The 15,462-nt window shown below is 42.9% G+C and overlaps 1 protein-coding gene across 1 annotated transcript in view; it reads right to left on the reverse strand.

The window, feature by feature from the left end:
• Positions 1 to 230: 230 nt before the first annotated feature.
• The window catches only part of SLC1A4 (solute carrier family 1 member 4), a 29,104-nt gene continuing 13,872 nt past the window's right edge, over positions 231 to 15,462 (reverse strand). Inside the window, exons 4-8 of the mRNA XM_067292783.1 lie at positions 9,028 to 9,194; positions 5,314 to 5,547; positions 3,988 to 4,182; positions 3,146 to 3,280; positions 231 to 601 (exon numbers count right to left, since the gene is read on the reverse strand). Of these exons, the coding sequence (XP_067148884.1) occupies positions 367 to 601; positions 3,146 to 3,280; positions 3,988 to 4,182; positions 5,314 to 5,547; positions 9,028 to 9,194 (966 nt within the window). The 3' untranslated portion in view covers positions 231 to 366. The remainder of the gene's footprint in view (positions 602 to 3,145; positions 3,281 to 3,987; positions 4,183 to 5,313; positions 5,548 to 9,027; positions 9,195 to 15,462) is intronic.

Raw genomic sequence — 15,462 nt, forward strand, 5'->3', positions numbered from 1 at the left:
CTGGGTTAGTCTGCTTCCCCATTTCCTACCCATATGGGCCTTTAGTAACAGATCTCTTGTTAAACCAGAAGTCTCAATGGCATTGTTTTCACATACATGTATATGTGTGTGTGTACATGCAACACATATATACATGTATACATATGAACTATCAAAATATTATTATAAAGCAAGTGTTTTTTCTCACTGCCCTTTCCCCCCCTGCAACCCACCTCCCTCCCCCTCCCCAGATCAGTGTGTTTCAAAACAGACTGGAACAGAAATCTTTTAAGAGCCATCCAGCCCTTGTTAGCACTGCAAACGTCTAGGTGTGTTAACAAGTCGCCGGTCCACCTCTAGGATGCATGCTGACGAACTCCCTCTAGTTCACAATACTGATTCCTTGGATTCGGGGTCTGCTGTGCTGGTTGTGTTGGAGACTTGATTTTTGTGAGTTACCAAAGGTGACGTTTCCCCTTCAGACTTGCTGTTGGGAACTGCTTCTACGTTGACTTCCTTTAATTCCTGTTCTTTTTCTTTCTTTGCTTTTTCATTCAGATAATGAAGGATACCTGCTCCTAGGGCATCCCCTTCCACATTCACAACTGTGGTGGTTCGGTCCCTGGTTAAGATTAAAAAAAAAGAGCAGAACAGTGGCCTTTTAATTTAAGAGAGTTAAAACACAGTATGTGGAGCGAAATCCATCCCCACTGTTTGTTCACTAACATCAGTAGAGTTAGAGAAGGGACATATTATCATAACTATTTTCCATACCAGTATCATCACAAATACGCACTGAAGTTGGTTTAAGGTGGGTTCAACCATTACTGTCAACTGGTTCTGGTCTCTCAGAAGTTCACTGCAATGGTACTATGCTCTCAGACATCCTTCTTTTCCCAGTCCACCTCTCTCCCTTTTCCCAGGCCAGCACGTTTCAAATATGAGTTCACAGTAGGAACTTAATTTGGGCTTATCCAGAAGGTGACTCAGAGAAACAATCTCTCCTTTTTAACTATTTAGGGAGCTTAGAAAGACTTGTCTCTTAACTCAAACATCTATTTAAGGTGTCCAAAATTAGGCAGAATGACTGTTTCTTGCTTGTAGCACCTGTCCTATTCTTTGGTCATGCAACACAAGAATAGTGCGGCCCAGGACTTAATGAAGGAGGTTCCTCATAAAGACGAACAATTTCTTCACCTGCATTTTGAGACTTCCCTCAGTAATTCCACAGCCTAGTTTCAACACATGCTTACCTTGTAACTGTGTTTCTGTTTGGTAATTAAATGGCTGGCATTAAAACAAGACACAGGACTGTTTCCTCCCTTTTCCCCCTTCTTATTACCACAAGGCTCAACCAGAGCCACTTGTTCCTCAACTAGAACAACAGCGTTGACCCCCAAGTGTGGTACTACATATTTTGAAATGAAGGCAGCCTGCACGACACAGACTGAGCGTAGGCCAGAGCGAAAGGAGCAACAAGCTTTTCACTCATGCCTCCAGGCACCTCCAAACATAGCTTGTGGAAAGCACAGCTACTACTGTAATCCCTCAGGAAGGTGGGACATGAAAGGGCTAGCCACTTCTTTGCCTGTCTCTCTTATCCTTTGGAGGTGGCTGGTTCCCCCCAGGCGGTGGCAGCAAAGAAGAGCTCAGTGGTCCTAATAAAGCTGTACAAATGTGTTCATGCTCCACAGATGCGTGTGTGGGGAGGGAGGAGGTAACACAGTTGCTGTCTTCCCCAGCCTTGGGAATTCAAGACTGCCCTCAGACATCCTAATTTCCATGTCTTCTGTGTGACTAGCCCATCCGTACAGCAAGTCTGTTGCTTCCAAAGAGCAATTCAGAGGGATTATGTAAAATCTAAACCAGGAACTACCCAGAAACCTGCCAGCTGGAAAAAACAGGCGTAGGGCTAACAGTGGGATTCAGGTCATTTGACCCTCACTAACCAGTGGTTCCAGCCCACCACTCACCTCCAACCAGGTGTCTTGAAAGCAGATACTGTGTTTAAGCTATCTGATCATGTTTATTTCACTAGCTTTTAAAGTGTAAGCATTAAAGTTAGGCTTTCTGGACCACTGAAATTAGGCATTAAGATTTGAGGGCAGAAAGAGGCTAAACATTCAGCTGTGCTGTAATTCACGACTGCTCAGATAAGTCCTTCCAGTTTGATATTCTAGTATTTAAAGAAGAGCAGACACAAACAGGTTTGTTTGAGAGGAAAAGCTGAGAGACCCACTTCCACAGAGCTCATTCAAGCAATAAGAAATCATCTGCATGTAGCATTTACACTTTCCATACACTTGGGTCCCCAATACTTAATGCAAAACAAATTTTCTAACCCTTCCCTAATTTCATTTAGGTGGTGGTACAGAAGGCAAATTTAGGATTAAACAAGGACATAACCAGGCTGAGTGGTGGGATAAATTCTTCCAAACAGAATTGGGCAAGGGATAATCTCTCATGTTTCAAGAATGGAAATGGTTCTTGGTGAAAGGAGAGAAGGAACTGAGCAAAGGTCTGACCTCTTAGCTCTTTCCCAGAACAGGAAAAGGGAATGTGGTAATATGTGTACCTAACTTGTGGTTCCCAGAAGCACCTTTCTGGCTGTGACACTGCCCACAGCTGTGATGATTGCTGAATGACCTCTGTGCCCCTGCTCTCGCAATGGAGGGCAGTTCACCCTGGTGCTTCGGTGCTCTGACCATCCTTGCTTTTGTTGTTCAGAAAATAGCTGCCAACAGCTTCTGGTGGAGACTGCTTCACACATCTGACTCCCAGAAAGCTTTCTCCATCTATTCAGACTCAGTTTACTTTTCCTTCCCTTCCCCCTAGTGTCCATCTAATTTTCAGCAACATCAATACCTTCTTGCACAAACTTTTAACTATTCTTCTGAAGTGAACCAAAACCAGGGAGAAATCTGTTTCTATAAAGGTTGGGTAAAAAAGCCAAAGAGGAATTTTAGCATACAAACTTCTTTGATTGAAAAGGGACCTCCCTCTCCATTGCTTTCTATCACCTGCCATGAATTTCCTGTCCTGTAGACAGCCACACCTTGTAGGTTTTTATTTTATGCTATGCTACTTTGACTACGCTGCACCAGGTTTCTACCTGAACATTAAATATGTCATCCAACAGCAGATATGTATGGCCTAAGGTACTTACACAATCCAGTCCACCGCTAATATCAAGGAGAGATCGTTGGTCGGAAGTCCAATAGCCTCCAGGATGATAGCGATGGTGAGGACTCCTCCAGCCGGGACACCTGCTGCACCCACGCTGGATGCAGTGGCTGTCACACTGCAAGTGAATTTGCGAACCCAGTTAGCATGAGTTCTGTAGTGCTTCTTTTCTACAGTTACAGCACACATTTCCCCACCACAGGAATCCTCAACAAACTCTACAGTGAGGGACACACAGATCATTTGCTTCCCAAGCAAATTCTTTCCTGCCTGCCAATGCAGGATGGTGGAGGGGATAATGAGGCAAAGCATAACAATTAGGAGGGGGGTGATAATGGGAAATTGGTGATACGAAGACAGGAGAGGCAGAGGTAAGCAGGGGCAATGTCATGAGTATGAAATTGATACATAAGGAGCTGGGGAGTTAGCAAAAGTATTTTCTAAGTCATCCAGAGGGGAAGTCAGGTCAGCTTTATGGGTAGAGCAGCATGCCACAATTACCCAGCTCAGTGGCAAGAGGAGGGGAGAGAGGTCCTTAAGGAGGGAGAGGAATTTCGTGTGAGGAAAAGCTTTAAACAACTCAAAGCCTGTTCATAATTCAGTTACCCCTCCCAGGTTCCACCTTTTATTAAATTGAGATTCTGGCAAATCTTATAAAGCTTGAAAGACTCCATGCCTTAATCACCCTATAATTATGTTTCATAGCAGCTTGCAAGCTTTAGGTCAGAGATGTGGAATGCAAACTGCTAGCTATTAGCAGAGAGACCACAGGCTTTAATGTGCCTGGGGGCCAGAAGGATGTGGCTGCAATAGCAAGCAACTTACAGAATAGTGAAGATCTGCCCAGCGTTGAGGTCGACATTGTTCAGCTGAGCAATAAACACAGCTGCCATGCACTGAAAAATAGCAGCTCCATCCATGTTCACAGTTGCCCCAATAGGAAGGATAAACCTGCTGATCCTCTTGTCGACTCCATTGTTTTCCTCAATACATTTGATCATTGATGGGAGAGTGGCCGAGCTAGAAACAGAGAAGAGGGAAAACCAGTCACAAAGCATTAGACTGTGCTGAATGGAAAGTCATTGTCTCATGGCTGTCATGTTTCTAACACACTGCAGCATGCAATCCCAGACAAGACTATCATGAAGATGATGCCATTCTGCAGTTCCTTCCTGTCACAATGGCAGTGTCCCCCCTTGTTGGTATTGCCCCTTGAGCAGCAGTATTTAATAATCTGCTTACACCCAGAAATAGCTGATAAGGACTCTAATCTCCCAGGGGCAAGAACTCATGACTTAGCTCAGTATGCAGTGTAACAGGGCTTTGGAATGATGGAGCTTCAAAACATAAATGTACTACAATAGATGCAAATATAAACACAGCAAGTACAACAATCTCTTCTTACTGATGTACTATTACCTTTTCAAAACAATAGACAAATCAAAATTCACTGTTGGATTTATTTCTTGCGTTATAAATTATATGGATTTATTCATAAATTCTCTACTACTACATGTTTAATTCAGCTCCTGTGACAGTCACACATCTACACTTTTTGGAGATGATCTGGAAGGATTTTATACTGTTGTGATCACTAATAAGAAGCTTGCCGCTTAGGAAAAGTGTAAATGACATGCCTGATAGCTTGGCAATCCTTGGTTATGAGAAATAAGAGCCAATCAGACCAGATCCTTGAAATCAGTAACACACTGTCATGTTACGCTAGCTAATAAATTTGCTTTGCTCCTGCAAAATCAGTCTAAACTTGTTCCAGATCCCCTTGAACTTGGAGAAATAAACTTCTCAAGACAAAATCCCTTGCTACTGACCTTCATTTGTTACTTAAAATTGAAAGGACAACCAGCAGGATCTTTTTAAGGAAAACACTTTCACTCTTCCCATGAAAAACTTCCAACTCAGCATCATGCTATAGCCCCCATATTTTGAGGATCATTTTCAATAGCTAAATATCAGTATTTCTGGTGTAGCAGGCTGCTGATAGCAGTGAGACTCTGTATGCTCAGAAGTCTCTCTTTACAATCTCAGAAATATTTGGACCTAAAACTCATCACAGTGTGGTGTTAGGATGCAAACAGTTTACAATCATGAATACAACCAGACTATATTCCCAAAAGAAGCACAGAAGCTCACCTGGAGCAAGTGGCAAAAGCAGTGGCAAGTGGTGTGATAAGTCCTAAGAGAAAGCGATAAGGATTTTGGCGTGTGGATGCAAAATAAATAAGTGGCAGAATGATTCCTCCATGGATGAAGTGGCCCAGAATAGAGGCGAAGATGTATTTTCCCAGACTGGTCACCAAAAGTACAATATCTTCCATTTCCACAATCTTGCTCCCAACAAGGAACATAATGCCAATAGGTACGTACCTGTGTAAAGAATTACGGTCTGTCATTAAGTACAAAAAACAAGCCATGAAAAACATGCTGCTTTTTTTGCTACAGATTACGTTCTTCTAAAGAATATGCCACTCCTACTGAAGGGCTAGCACTTTATTCACCACACACTCAGGTTAAACAAATTTGCAAGGCCCCTCTTACACAACTCTTACTTGGTGGAAGGCAAGTTGTCAAACTGAAAAACCTCCCACTGACCTATGCTCTCAAAGAGACCTCTAGGAAATCGCAGGAAGGATGCCAAACTGGGAGTTGAAACGTTGGCAGAAGCTATCAGGAGAAGACATTTGCACAGAGTTTTAGTCTGTCAGGGAGGAGGGTGGGCGAAGACCCAATGCTAAGTAGGTCACTGCTGAAGGGAAGGCTGATCATAGGAAAGAAAAAGGAGCAATATCATGCCAGCGGAGCTGAGAAAGGTATTGAAGAATGGGGCATTACAGAATTTGGGAGCACCAGCAGAAGTATGAAGTTAGGTCACTAAAATGGCAGACATACTTGATGCCAACACATTCTGTGTAGGAAAGAAAAAGCTATAACCGTATCAGTGGCAAAGAGCTCCACTAAAGGCTGCTAATGCACATGCCAAAGCAAGCAAATAACTCTGCTATTTGCCTGCAAAAGATTAAGTTGAGTGACTGAGCTTCCAGAGCCTCCCTCAAACCAACAGCCACATACATTCCCACGTCTCCTATCTAGAAACACATGTCTCAAGACGTCAGCGTTTGTTTGGAGTTCCCCTTGTCAGGAACATTTGGAGCTGCTCAAGGGGGAAATGCCACACATGAGCCCCAAACCCACGTCCAGCCACACTAGCACACCTGAGTGTGTTCTTCACACTCTGAAGAGACTTCTCTTCACACCCTGAAGAGACAGAATTGCCCTTGCACCTGCAGCATAACAGCCACTAAACCAACTTTAGGAATCACTTCAGGCCTCGATCCAGTTCCTCCAAAGCTGCACTTGGGAAGTCTGCGTCTGAAGCTGACGCTGTCCATGCTCTTATTCATGGCTACTTCAAAGATTAGGAAATACCAAAAGGTCACCCAGCTCTCCAAAACCCTGCTTCAGCCACATGTGTGGCTGCAGATCTGTGGCTGCAAAGATTTGCCTGCACATCTCAGGCATAATGCTTTTATCTCACTCTCCCCTCCAGCCCATTGTGCCTGTGTTCGGTGAGGCTGATTTGTGGAGTCAGAACAAACTTCAGAAGGTTTGGTTAAGCATGCAAAGGTTTGGAAACGTGTGCAAGACTTAAGATTTCCTTAAGTATCACCCACCTCTTCCTAGCCTGCTTTTCCCCCAGCAGTTCTGTGGCTCCTTCGCTCTCCACATCTCAGCTCAACATGAGCATCCCTTCTCTTGCCCCCCTTGGCCATATCTCTGGGTGGAGGGTGGGGGCTTGCTGAACCTTCCTCACACAACTTCTGCCAGTTCTCCGACATGCTGCCTTTGACCTACGTTTCTGAGCATCCCAATTAGCAAGGTCTATGGGAGCCCCAGTCCTGTACAAGCTCTGCAAATGTGAACCCTGGACTCAGAGCTGAGACTGGATCCCTCCCTTTGAAGGGGGAGGCTGGAGTGGAAGAAGCTGGAAATTAAGGCCTAAGTGCTTCTGAATACAAGAGAGGCTGCTGAGCAGAGCTAGATAAAGCTCGAGCTGTCTCAATTGGACCTACTCCAAACTATCCTTTGGGATGTACAGGTGGCTTGGCAAGTTTTGGATAAGTATCAGGATGACACAAGAGTTTTAAGGAAAGAAAGAGAAGAACTAAGGACTATGGTGCACCACGGTGTCAGAGTCAGCTGTGGTCCTGATAATCCACAAAAAAAGGATTATACATCAACCAATTGGCTCGAAGTGTTAGCACCGTAATCAGCTGAATACAAGAACTGCCGCTTATCAGTATTCGGTGTCTCAGGAATTACACTCAAGAGTAAAAGACTTAAGCCGCTTTTAGACTTTGAATTTTTCAATCCCTTATGACAGTAACTAACACAGACTTGCCTGGTAAAATCAGGTGTTTTGTTAAAATCTTTATGCTTCTTACAGGGAGGGGAAAATAGCAAGAATAAAAAATGCAAAATGAGGGAAGAAAACATACTTTTGTTAAGGCAAGCACATAGCTTTGAAAAGAGACAGAGACTGTCCTTAAGACTGTTTTTATTTTTGCATGTAAGATATTAGTGTTATTGGTCTCAAAGCAGGAACCTAGACCACTCCAGCTGAACAAGAACAGACACACTTTTGCTTTGAGGCCTAGACTCAATCCCATCAAGTGAATAAAACTTAGTCAGCAGCCTGGTCACACTCCAGAGCTTAGGTGGCCAGAACTGCTCTTTGGAGGTGCCTGTCTCCTCCATGCTGGTCTCTTGCCTAGTGAGAATGTTCAGTGCACCCCATGATTTTGCTGAGTGCCAAAGGCTTCGTGAGATCAGCCAGGGCAACATTCATCACATAAACATGTCTGGACTTCAGCGACAGGAGTGAAATGATGGATTTGCTCATGAAGATGCAGGAGGCAAAATAAACAATGAATCTTAGAAAATTCCTAACCTCATGGAAAGGAAATGGAAGAGAGAAGTTTCTCTGGAAAAGCAGGTACTATGATAAACAGCTAATCTCTGTGCTGGTAACACTGGTTCCTGCTTCACTGAAGAAAATGGAAGAGATTTTTGAATAGGAACAGAGATTTAAAGATCCACCGTGAAACTCAGGCTCTGCTGATAACAGTGGCAAAACACTCAACAGGCAGCACTTTTGTTGCAGGAGGATGGAGACCATATCCCTGCAGTAGGATGACTGTCCCCTCCTTCTGTGCAGAGGGACTTAGGTTTTCAGTCATCCTTTGACACAAGTGATAGATGGGTTCTGTATTCATGCACTCAACAGGATACCTCAAGCCAAGTAACAGCAAGTGGGCTATCTTCTGATCTCCTTGGGTATCTTTCAGGTAAGTACATGTAACTTTTTGGGCAACAAAAAAATCAAGGCATGAACCTACAAGTATGATTTTAGTTATGCACCACATTTGCAGGTGCATGCCAAGCACAAACATCCTGGGCTTTTAAATGACCATATTCTTCACTGGCTCACACCTCATTTACTCATGCCAGCCCAGTAACTGAGACAGAATAAATTAGGCATATGATGGCACCTGGCCATGGGCTTCTGATGCTTTGAAATAGAAAGCCTTCTTTTCTTTAATTAATCAAAATGGAGTCCTTGAGAGTATTTCTAAGCACTTATCTGATACATTCCAGACTGACACCTTAGGTATCATTCTAACTGTAGGTTACAAGGAAGAAGAAAAGACCCCATAGAGTGACATTATAACATTTGCTTTTGCTATGATGAGGGATGTGGTATGGAAAATCCACAAGCAGATAAAGGGCAAGATTCCTGAGCTGGACACTATTATTCTACCACAGGTGTGTCTGCACTCATACACTTACCACATAATCCAGGAAACCAAGACCATAGTTGCCTCATTGAATGAATTAAAGAAGCGAATCAGATCTTCCCCTTCCCGGCCAAGCTTTTTCAGTGCCACTCCTAGAACCAGAGCAAACAGCACCAGTCCCAGGATATTCATCCCTTCAATCTCAGTGCCAACAGGGATCTGTAGAGGCAAAAAAAGCAGCAGGCTTGTTAGATGGGAGACTGGCACATCTTTTTGATACTCTCTGATTGATCTGGAATCAGCAAGCAGAACCTGTTTTGGGAAGGAAGGCACTTCACGCAAGACAGCTCAGCAGCGGAGACTGTAGGGAATGCGTTATGCTGGTCAGGGGAAACAAACAAGATCTGGACTTAGTCCAGATATAGACTTCCCTAGCTATGAGCTGGCATGGATGTACTGGAAAAGGAAAGGGCCTGTCACTACCTCCCCTTTCATACCCTTCAATACGGTACATGTGCTTTTAGCAACATGAATAGAAAAACCCTCACAGTTGAGCCAGGGTGAGCTTCATTGCAGATGTAAAACAGTATGGAGAGAAATCACGAGCAGGACAAAACTGGGACGATGGTTAAAAGACTGCAAGTTTCCTCACTGTTTCCCTGCGAGGAAAGATGATCTGGAAGAGACTGCTGGTACAAATAGCAGGTATTGGTCGTACTGACTCGCCAGCTCTGTTGATTCCAATGAGTGTTGTTATTTGTGTGCACTATTATCTTCTACCTCCTAAAACAAACCATACATGCAAGCTGCTTTCAGTGGTCTGGCCCCAAACACAGTTATTTCCTGACATCTCTAAAAGGAATCTGCTTTCAGAAACTGCCAGCCCCTTTGCTTTAATGGAATATTTATACCATGGTGAAAACCAGGCGAAAACAATGTTATGAAGCGGAAAGAGGGCAGAAAGGGCAAAAAAAGGTAGCAAACTGTGAAAAGTTACTAATTCATCTCTCCATGTCAGCCATGGGAGATACAGGGAGAAAAGATGAAATACCTGTTGCCCGTCTTAGAAATCGTGTGGCTAAATGGTACGAGTAAGAGGATAAAACCAGGATATAGCTATTGTGCTGACAAGCCTGCTCTCCTGCTCCTTCACAGTTCATTTCTCAAGAAGAGCTGGAGTTTGTTTGGCAAAGTAACATCATAGGAACCGAGTGAGCGTTCTTGTTGCTTCATAAAAATACAATTGTTTTGACGAACCTTTTTTTTCCCCCAACTTGGCAGCACAAGCTCAGTATGCCAAATTTTTGTTTTCTTTGGAAGGGCTTCTCAAACAGATCAGGTTTGTGGACAAGTTTTGGCCTTTTAGCTAGTTTGAGCAGACACTAGCTCACCACTAGCAAGTAAAAATACATTCTGAGCTAAAAGCTTAAAATGAATATTGACTAAAGATCTCAGGACACCGATCTTACTGCAGTGTTTTTGAGATAATACTTTTATCTGAAAGTATACTGCTGAACTGAATTGTCTCTTCCTAATGACAGGTGGAAACAAAGAACTGCACAGAAGAGGATAAAACATAAATTATACAGAGAAAAAAAAAACACTGTGAAGGCTAAAATGCTGTTAACAAAAGTGTTCACAAGGACAAAAGCAATGAAGCTTCCGGTTTTTTTAATTGCTAGCTACAAAGTAATTAGATACAAAAATTCTAATTTTTCATGGCAGTTGTTTGTTCTGGGCTAAATTCTTCTCAGTATTTATTGGATTTCACATTGAAAGAGCTGGAAACACGGACAGGATATTAACAATGGGGCTCAGTTTATCTCCAAAGATGTCTGAAGAAATAGGCTGCTTTCTTCACACACAGTAACAATTTTCTGTCTGAATGGTTTTGTCTATATTCTATTTTTGTGGCTGAAAACCTTAAACTCTTCTCATACTCAGAAAGGTTAGGCAAAAACCTAACCTCCTAATTCAACAAACTGTCAGTGAACATGGTACATGCATATTTTTCTACTTTTCACTTCTGTTAGTAAAACATCTCCAGGATAGGAAATGAATTCAAGTTAGCCTTACCCCAAAAGTTAAAAAAGATGTGAAGTTTCACTGAGAATTTACCAGTAATGATATACATATCAGAAAGAACCTAGGTAGATTCTCAAGCTTTATGATGAATTTATTAGCAGGAAGCAAGAAAATGTCTAGTAAAATAATGCCGTTTGAACTTTTTCTGATAGGCCATGTCACTTCACCAAAATCAAAACTTTCTTCAAGAAATGTCAACTTGGGCAAAATGTAAACATTTTTACATGAGAAAACAAGCACTTCTTAAATTCATATGGAGCAAATAGAATGCTTTTTCCATTTTGAAACAACTTTTTATGTTGATTTTTTAACCCATTATTTTACAATATAACATTTTGTATTGGGTTCATTTGATACAAAGTTAATATGAAAAACCCAGCTTGGAAAAAAATTTTAACATAACTGGCCCAAATCTTCCCCATCCCCAAGAATGTTTTTACAAAAAAATCTTGAATGCTCTTTTTGGTTTGGTACTGATTCAGAAAAAAATAAATGGTATCAAAATTTCCTGTGGAACAGAAATGCAGTGCTTCAAGCTGCTGAAAGTGCCCAGCATTCTGACCTCGATGTTACTGGGAGAACTTCATGATATGACTTTATACTCATGTTTTTCAAAGCATCTCTGCCTTTTAAACCCATTCTGCTGGAGATTTGCTTCTCAGCTCATTAAATGCAGCAACGTGAGCCTGAAGCCTAGCAACCAGCTGCCTGTTTGGGCTTTGCTAAGATCTAGTATCAAGCGTGAGACAGAAGTGTACTGATCCTCAAAGAGGACGGTGATCTTCCCACCAGCTGCATAGTGCATACAGGGTCACACAGAGCACTGAGCTGGCGGAGACAAGGGCGACCTGTGGCCAGAGCTCCTCATGTCTGATTCAAAAGGTCGTTTCCAAGACTGGAGAAATCCAGCTCTCTTCTAGCTCATTCAAGCCCCACAAGCTCCTCCGCCTTCTTCAGAGCCACTGATGCTAAGGACTTGCCAAATTTTGCTCTTGGGAAGCTAGTGGAGGGCAAGAGACAGCAGCATGCTCCTGTTAGCTACAGCCAGCACATGTGGCTTGTCCCCTTTCGTCCTAGCATTGATGGTGGCCTACTTCGCATAAACTGGCCAATTCTTCTAAAAACCCCTGTCCCTCTCAAGAATAACAATATGTTTAGTTTAGTCCTCTTTCACCCTCACACATGTTTCTCTCCACCTTGCTCCCAGCACAGCAATCACTGCTGCTGCTGCAGCTTTTCTCCAAGTGTTCGTACTTCACTGGCCCCTTCAGCCCAGCTCTTGCGATTTGGGCCCCTCTGAATTCTGGATGACTGGAAGGAAGGCTCTATGCAGAACCCCTAAAAACTTCTTAGCTGTTTCCCTCTTCTCATTTTGTCCTCAGTCCCCCCCAATTCAAGTTTTGCTCTCCCTTTCTTCCCATTGAGCCATTTTCTTTAAAATGCAGAACATTCCTCATCGCCTCCCATCACCACCGATTTCAGCGGTGATGGGAGGTGATGGAGTGGCAACTTACTCCAGGAAATTGGCCCATTGATTTGCAGGGAGCAACCTGCAATGTTCACAGAATTTTACCTCCTTGCAGCAAAATATGGAAAGAGTCCAGCATTAAATCCTCAGCGGAAGATCCTCTCAATCCCAGCCTCTAAAACTGGCAGATGCTGAACAGCCTTTTTGTACTCTAACAGAAGAGTGCATCACCCCAAAGGAACTGCCAAACCAAGCAGCATTGTGGACACCAAACAAAAACAGCTTTGATGAGAGCTTTTTTCCTGGGTAAATGACAGGACACATTATTATTTTGCTTGAAATTGTGTGTCCTGGGAGGAAGATTCATGGGTCTCTTCTGGTTCTTGAATCTCTCTGAAGATCCTATTGTTTTTTAGCTCTTGAAGCAAAATGCTTATCCAGGAAACAACTGCTGACATTGAGCTACCCTAGTAGCAGGTGGTTGAAAAGAAAATGCAGCCATGTGATGCGAGGAAGAACTGTAATCACTGGTTTGTGTATTATTACTGCTGTCCAGGAGGAACTAGGAATCCCTTACAACCTCACTTTGCAGCAGATGAGGAACTAAGATAGCCCCTATCCCAGGAAGCATGCTGCCAAAGACTCGGAGAGGATATAGCTATAAAAGCTGGGTAAACAGGAGTGAGCATATGAAACAATAAAAAGAACATGGCTGAGCAGACACCTACGTGCCCCACTACTCATATCTTCAGCAAGAGAAGACGGAGCCTATTAACCAGTGGAAAAACATCAGTGGAAATCTTTGTTCTACACTGCTCACACCAAAAGCAGAAGTAAAACATTTCTCCTCTTCAATTAAATATTCTGCTGATGAAAGAAAACATGAGATAGATTTCTATCACTATGGTATTTATACTATATATTATCCAAAAATCATACTCTTCCTTTCCAAACTTAATCCTCGTCTATCCATAAATAATATGGTCAGGTCAGCACTGAAACTGAGCTAACAAAACTGAAATGATGCTTCCTTTTTGTTTGGTCCGCTCTTTCCTAGAGACAGTAGGGCGTCTTCTGTCATTAAAGAAGGTCAGCTCTGGTTTGGTTCCAACAACTGAAGGAAGTTTGGGAAAAGTAATTGGAGAAACAGTCTTTACTTTGTAGTCACTGGCAAAAACAGACACCAGTGACAAATTCAGAATGTTTTTTTGTGATATTTCATCAAACTGAAGTCTGATAAGTGAGAAAGAGAAAGAAAACAGAAAAAAACCTCACATTTTAAATTGCCAAAAAATCTATCCTTACCTCTTGAGAAAGATTGATGGCTTTGAAAGAGCATTTGAAAAAGCGCTCCATAGCTGAGCCTGCATCCAATGGATATGGTTAGCCCTAATCTGTACCTGCTTGCAAGGAGCTCCTATCAAATTTGACACTGAACATGAGTAAGAAGGGCCTTATTTGCCTCTCACTTACCCTTGCTTAAATGAAGACTAATTCCACACTTCTGTAAGGGAGCACACATTCATGTTGACTTGTTTTTAGCAGCACAAGGCTGCACAGGCATGCACTGCCTGAGGAGATCTAATGGCATTAGAGGAGAAAGGGCTCTTTTGGGTTCATGTGATTTTTCTGCAGTCATGCCCAAGCTCACCATGCGGTGAGTGCAGATCTGGGCTAATTCGATCTTACAAGCATGGGCAGATCCTGGGCAGATGAGGCCACCTTCTTCCCCAGTGAAACTGTTCACGGTGTGCTAGCAGACTTCAGGCAAGGACTGACTTTTCCCCTGCTCAGCTCTTGTTCCATCAAAGCCACCTTTCACCCTCCTGGGCTGGTGAAAGTTCAGTCCATCAGCCAAAAGCGGAGTTTGGAAATGCACTGTTCTGCACCACCTGTTCGCACACCAGGCGTGGAGAAGAGAAGATAATGAGGCCAGTACTTCCTGCACTCAGGGATCTGCTTCAGAGTCCTTCTGGATGCACACGAACTGCCTTTAACTTGATCGTTTTACACAGACTGGTGCAACTGCCAGGCCAGCCCTGGCTGAGCCCTTCTATGACAAACACAAACATTTCAAGTCTCTTGCCCTAGGGATAAATAAATCATACTAAAATATAATAACCCGACTTCTGGTACTCGTCTCAGGAAGTCAGAATGAGCCTGAGAAATATAAAATAACTCTGAAAGCCATTTCCAGTGTCAGACCTGCCTCCCCAAAATCCCACAAAAGCACATGGGCTAATTCATTTGGAATAAGGTGACACACTGCAGATGAGTCTCTCAAGTTCACAGCATGCTGCCTGTAAGGCAACTGTGATTCTTGCTAGACCCATGGTATGTTGCCTTTGGCCAATAATAAAGATGTTTGACAGCCCCAAACAGCAGGAGAGATTCAGAGGTACAGAGCGCCTCTGGAATTCCTGTGAGCTACATATGGAAAACAGTGCTTTCTACCTCAGCAATATCTGCAAATTAAGTTTTGTTTTGACCACATTGCAATAGGAGCTGATCTGTAACATTCTGTTTGCAACTTTCACCCCTTCAGACCACTTGTTACTACTTCAAATAAAACTAAATTTTAGCAGCAAGATAACTAGAAAAAATCTCAACTAACCTCTTTTTCTTTAAAGAATACAGGCAGGGAACAAAAGTCATTCTCTCCTAACTGCAATGGAGAATAAGGTCTAAGGGACACATTCAGCCAGCCTGACTGTCACTTAATTCCAAGTCTACAGAAAGTTTTTTGGAAATATTCGGCAGAGGGACTAATCAAAATTTAGGTCAAATGATACCAGGCCTAAGAAAGCAAGGCCTAAGAATAAGGTATCAAGGGTCAGCTCAGTTGAGTTCAACTCCCTTTCCACCATAGCTTTCTTGTATGACTATAGATAACTCATCTGACTTGTGTGTGTCTTAGTTGTAGGAGGAGAACAG

This window comes from Apteryx mantelli, chromosome 3, assembly GCF_036417845.1.
Source record: "Apteryx mantelli isolate bAptMan1 chromosome 3, bAptMan1.hap1, whole genome shotgun sequence".
Lineage (NCBI taxonomy): Eukaryota > Metazoa > Chordata > Aves > Apterygiformes > Apterygidae > Apteryx > Apteryx mantelli.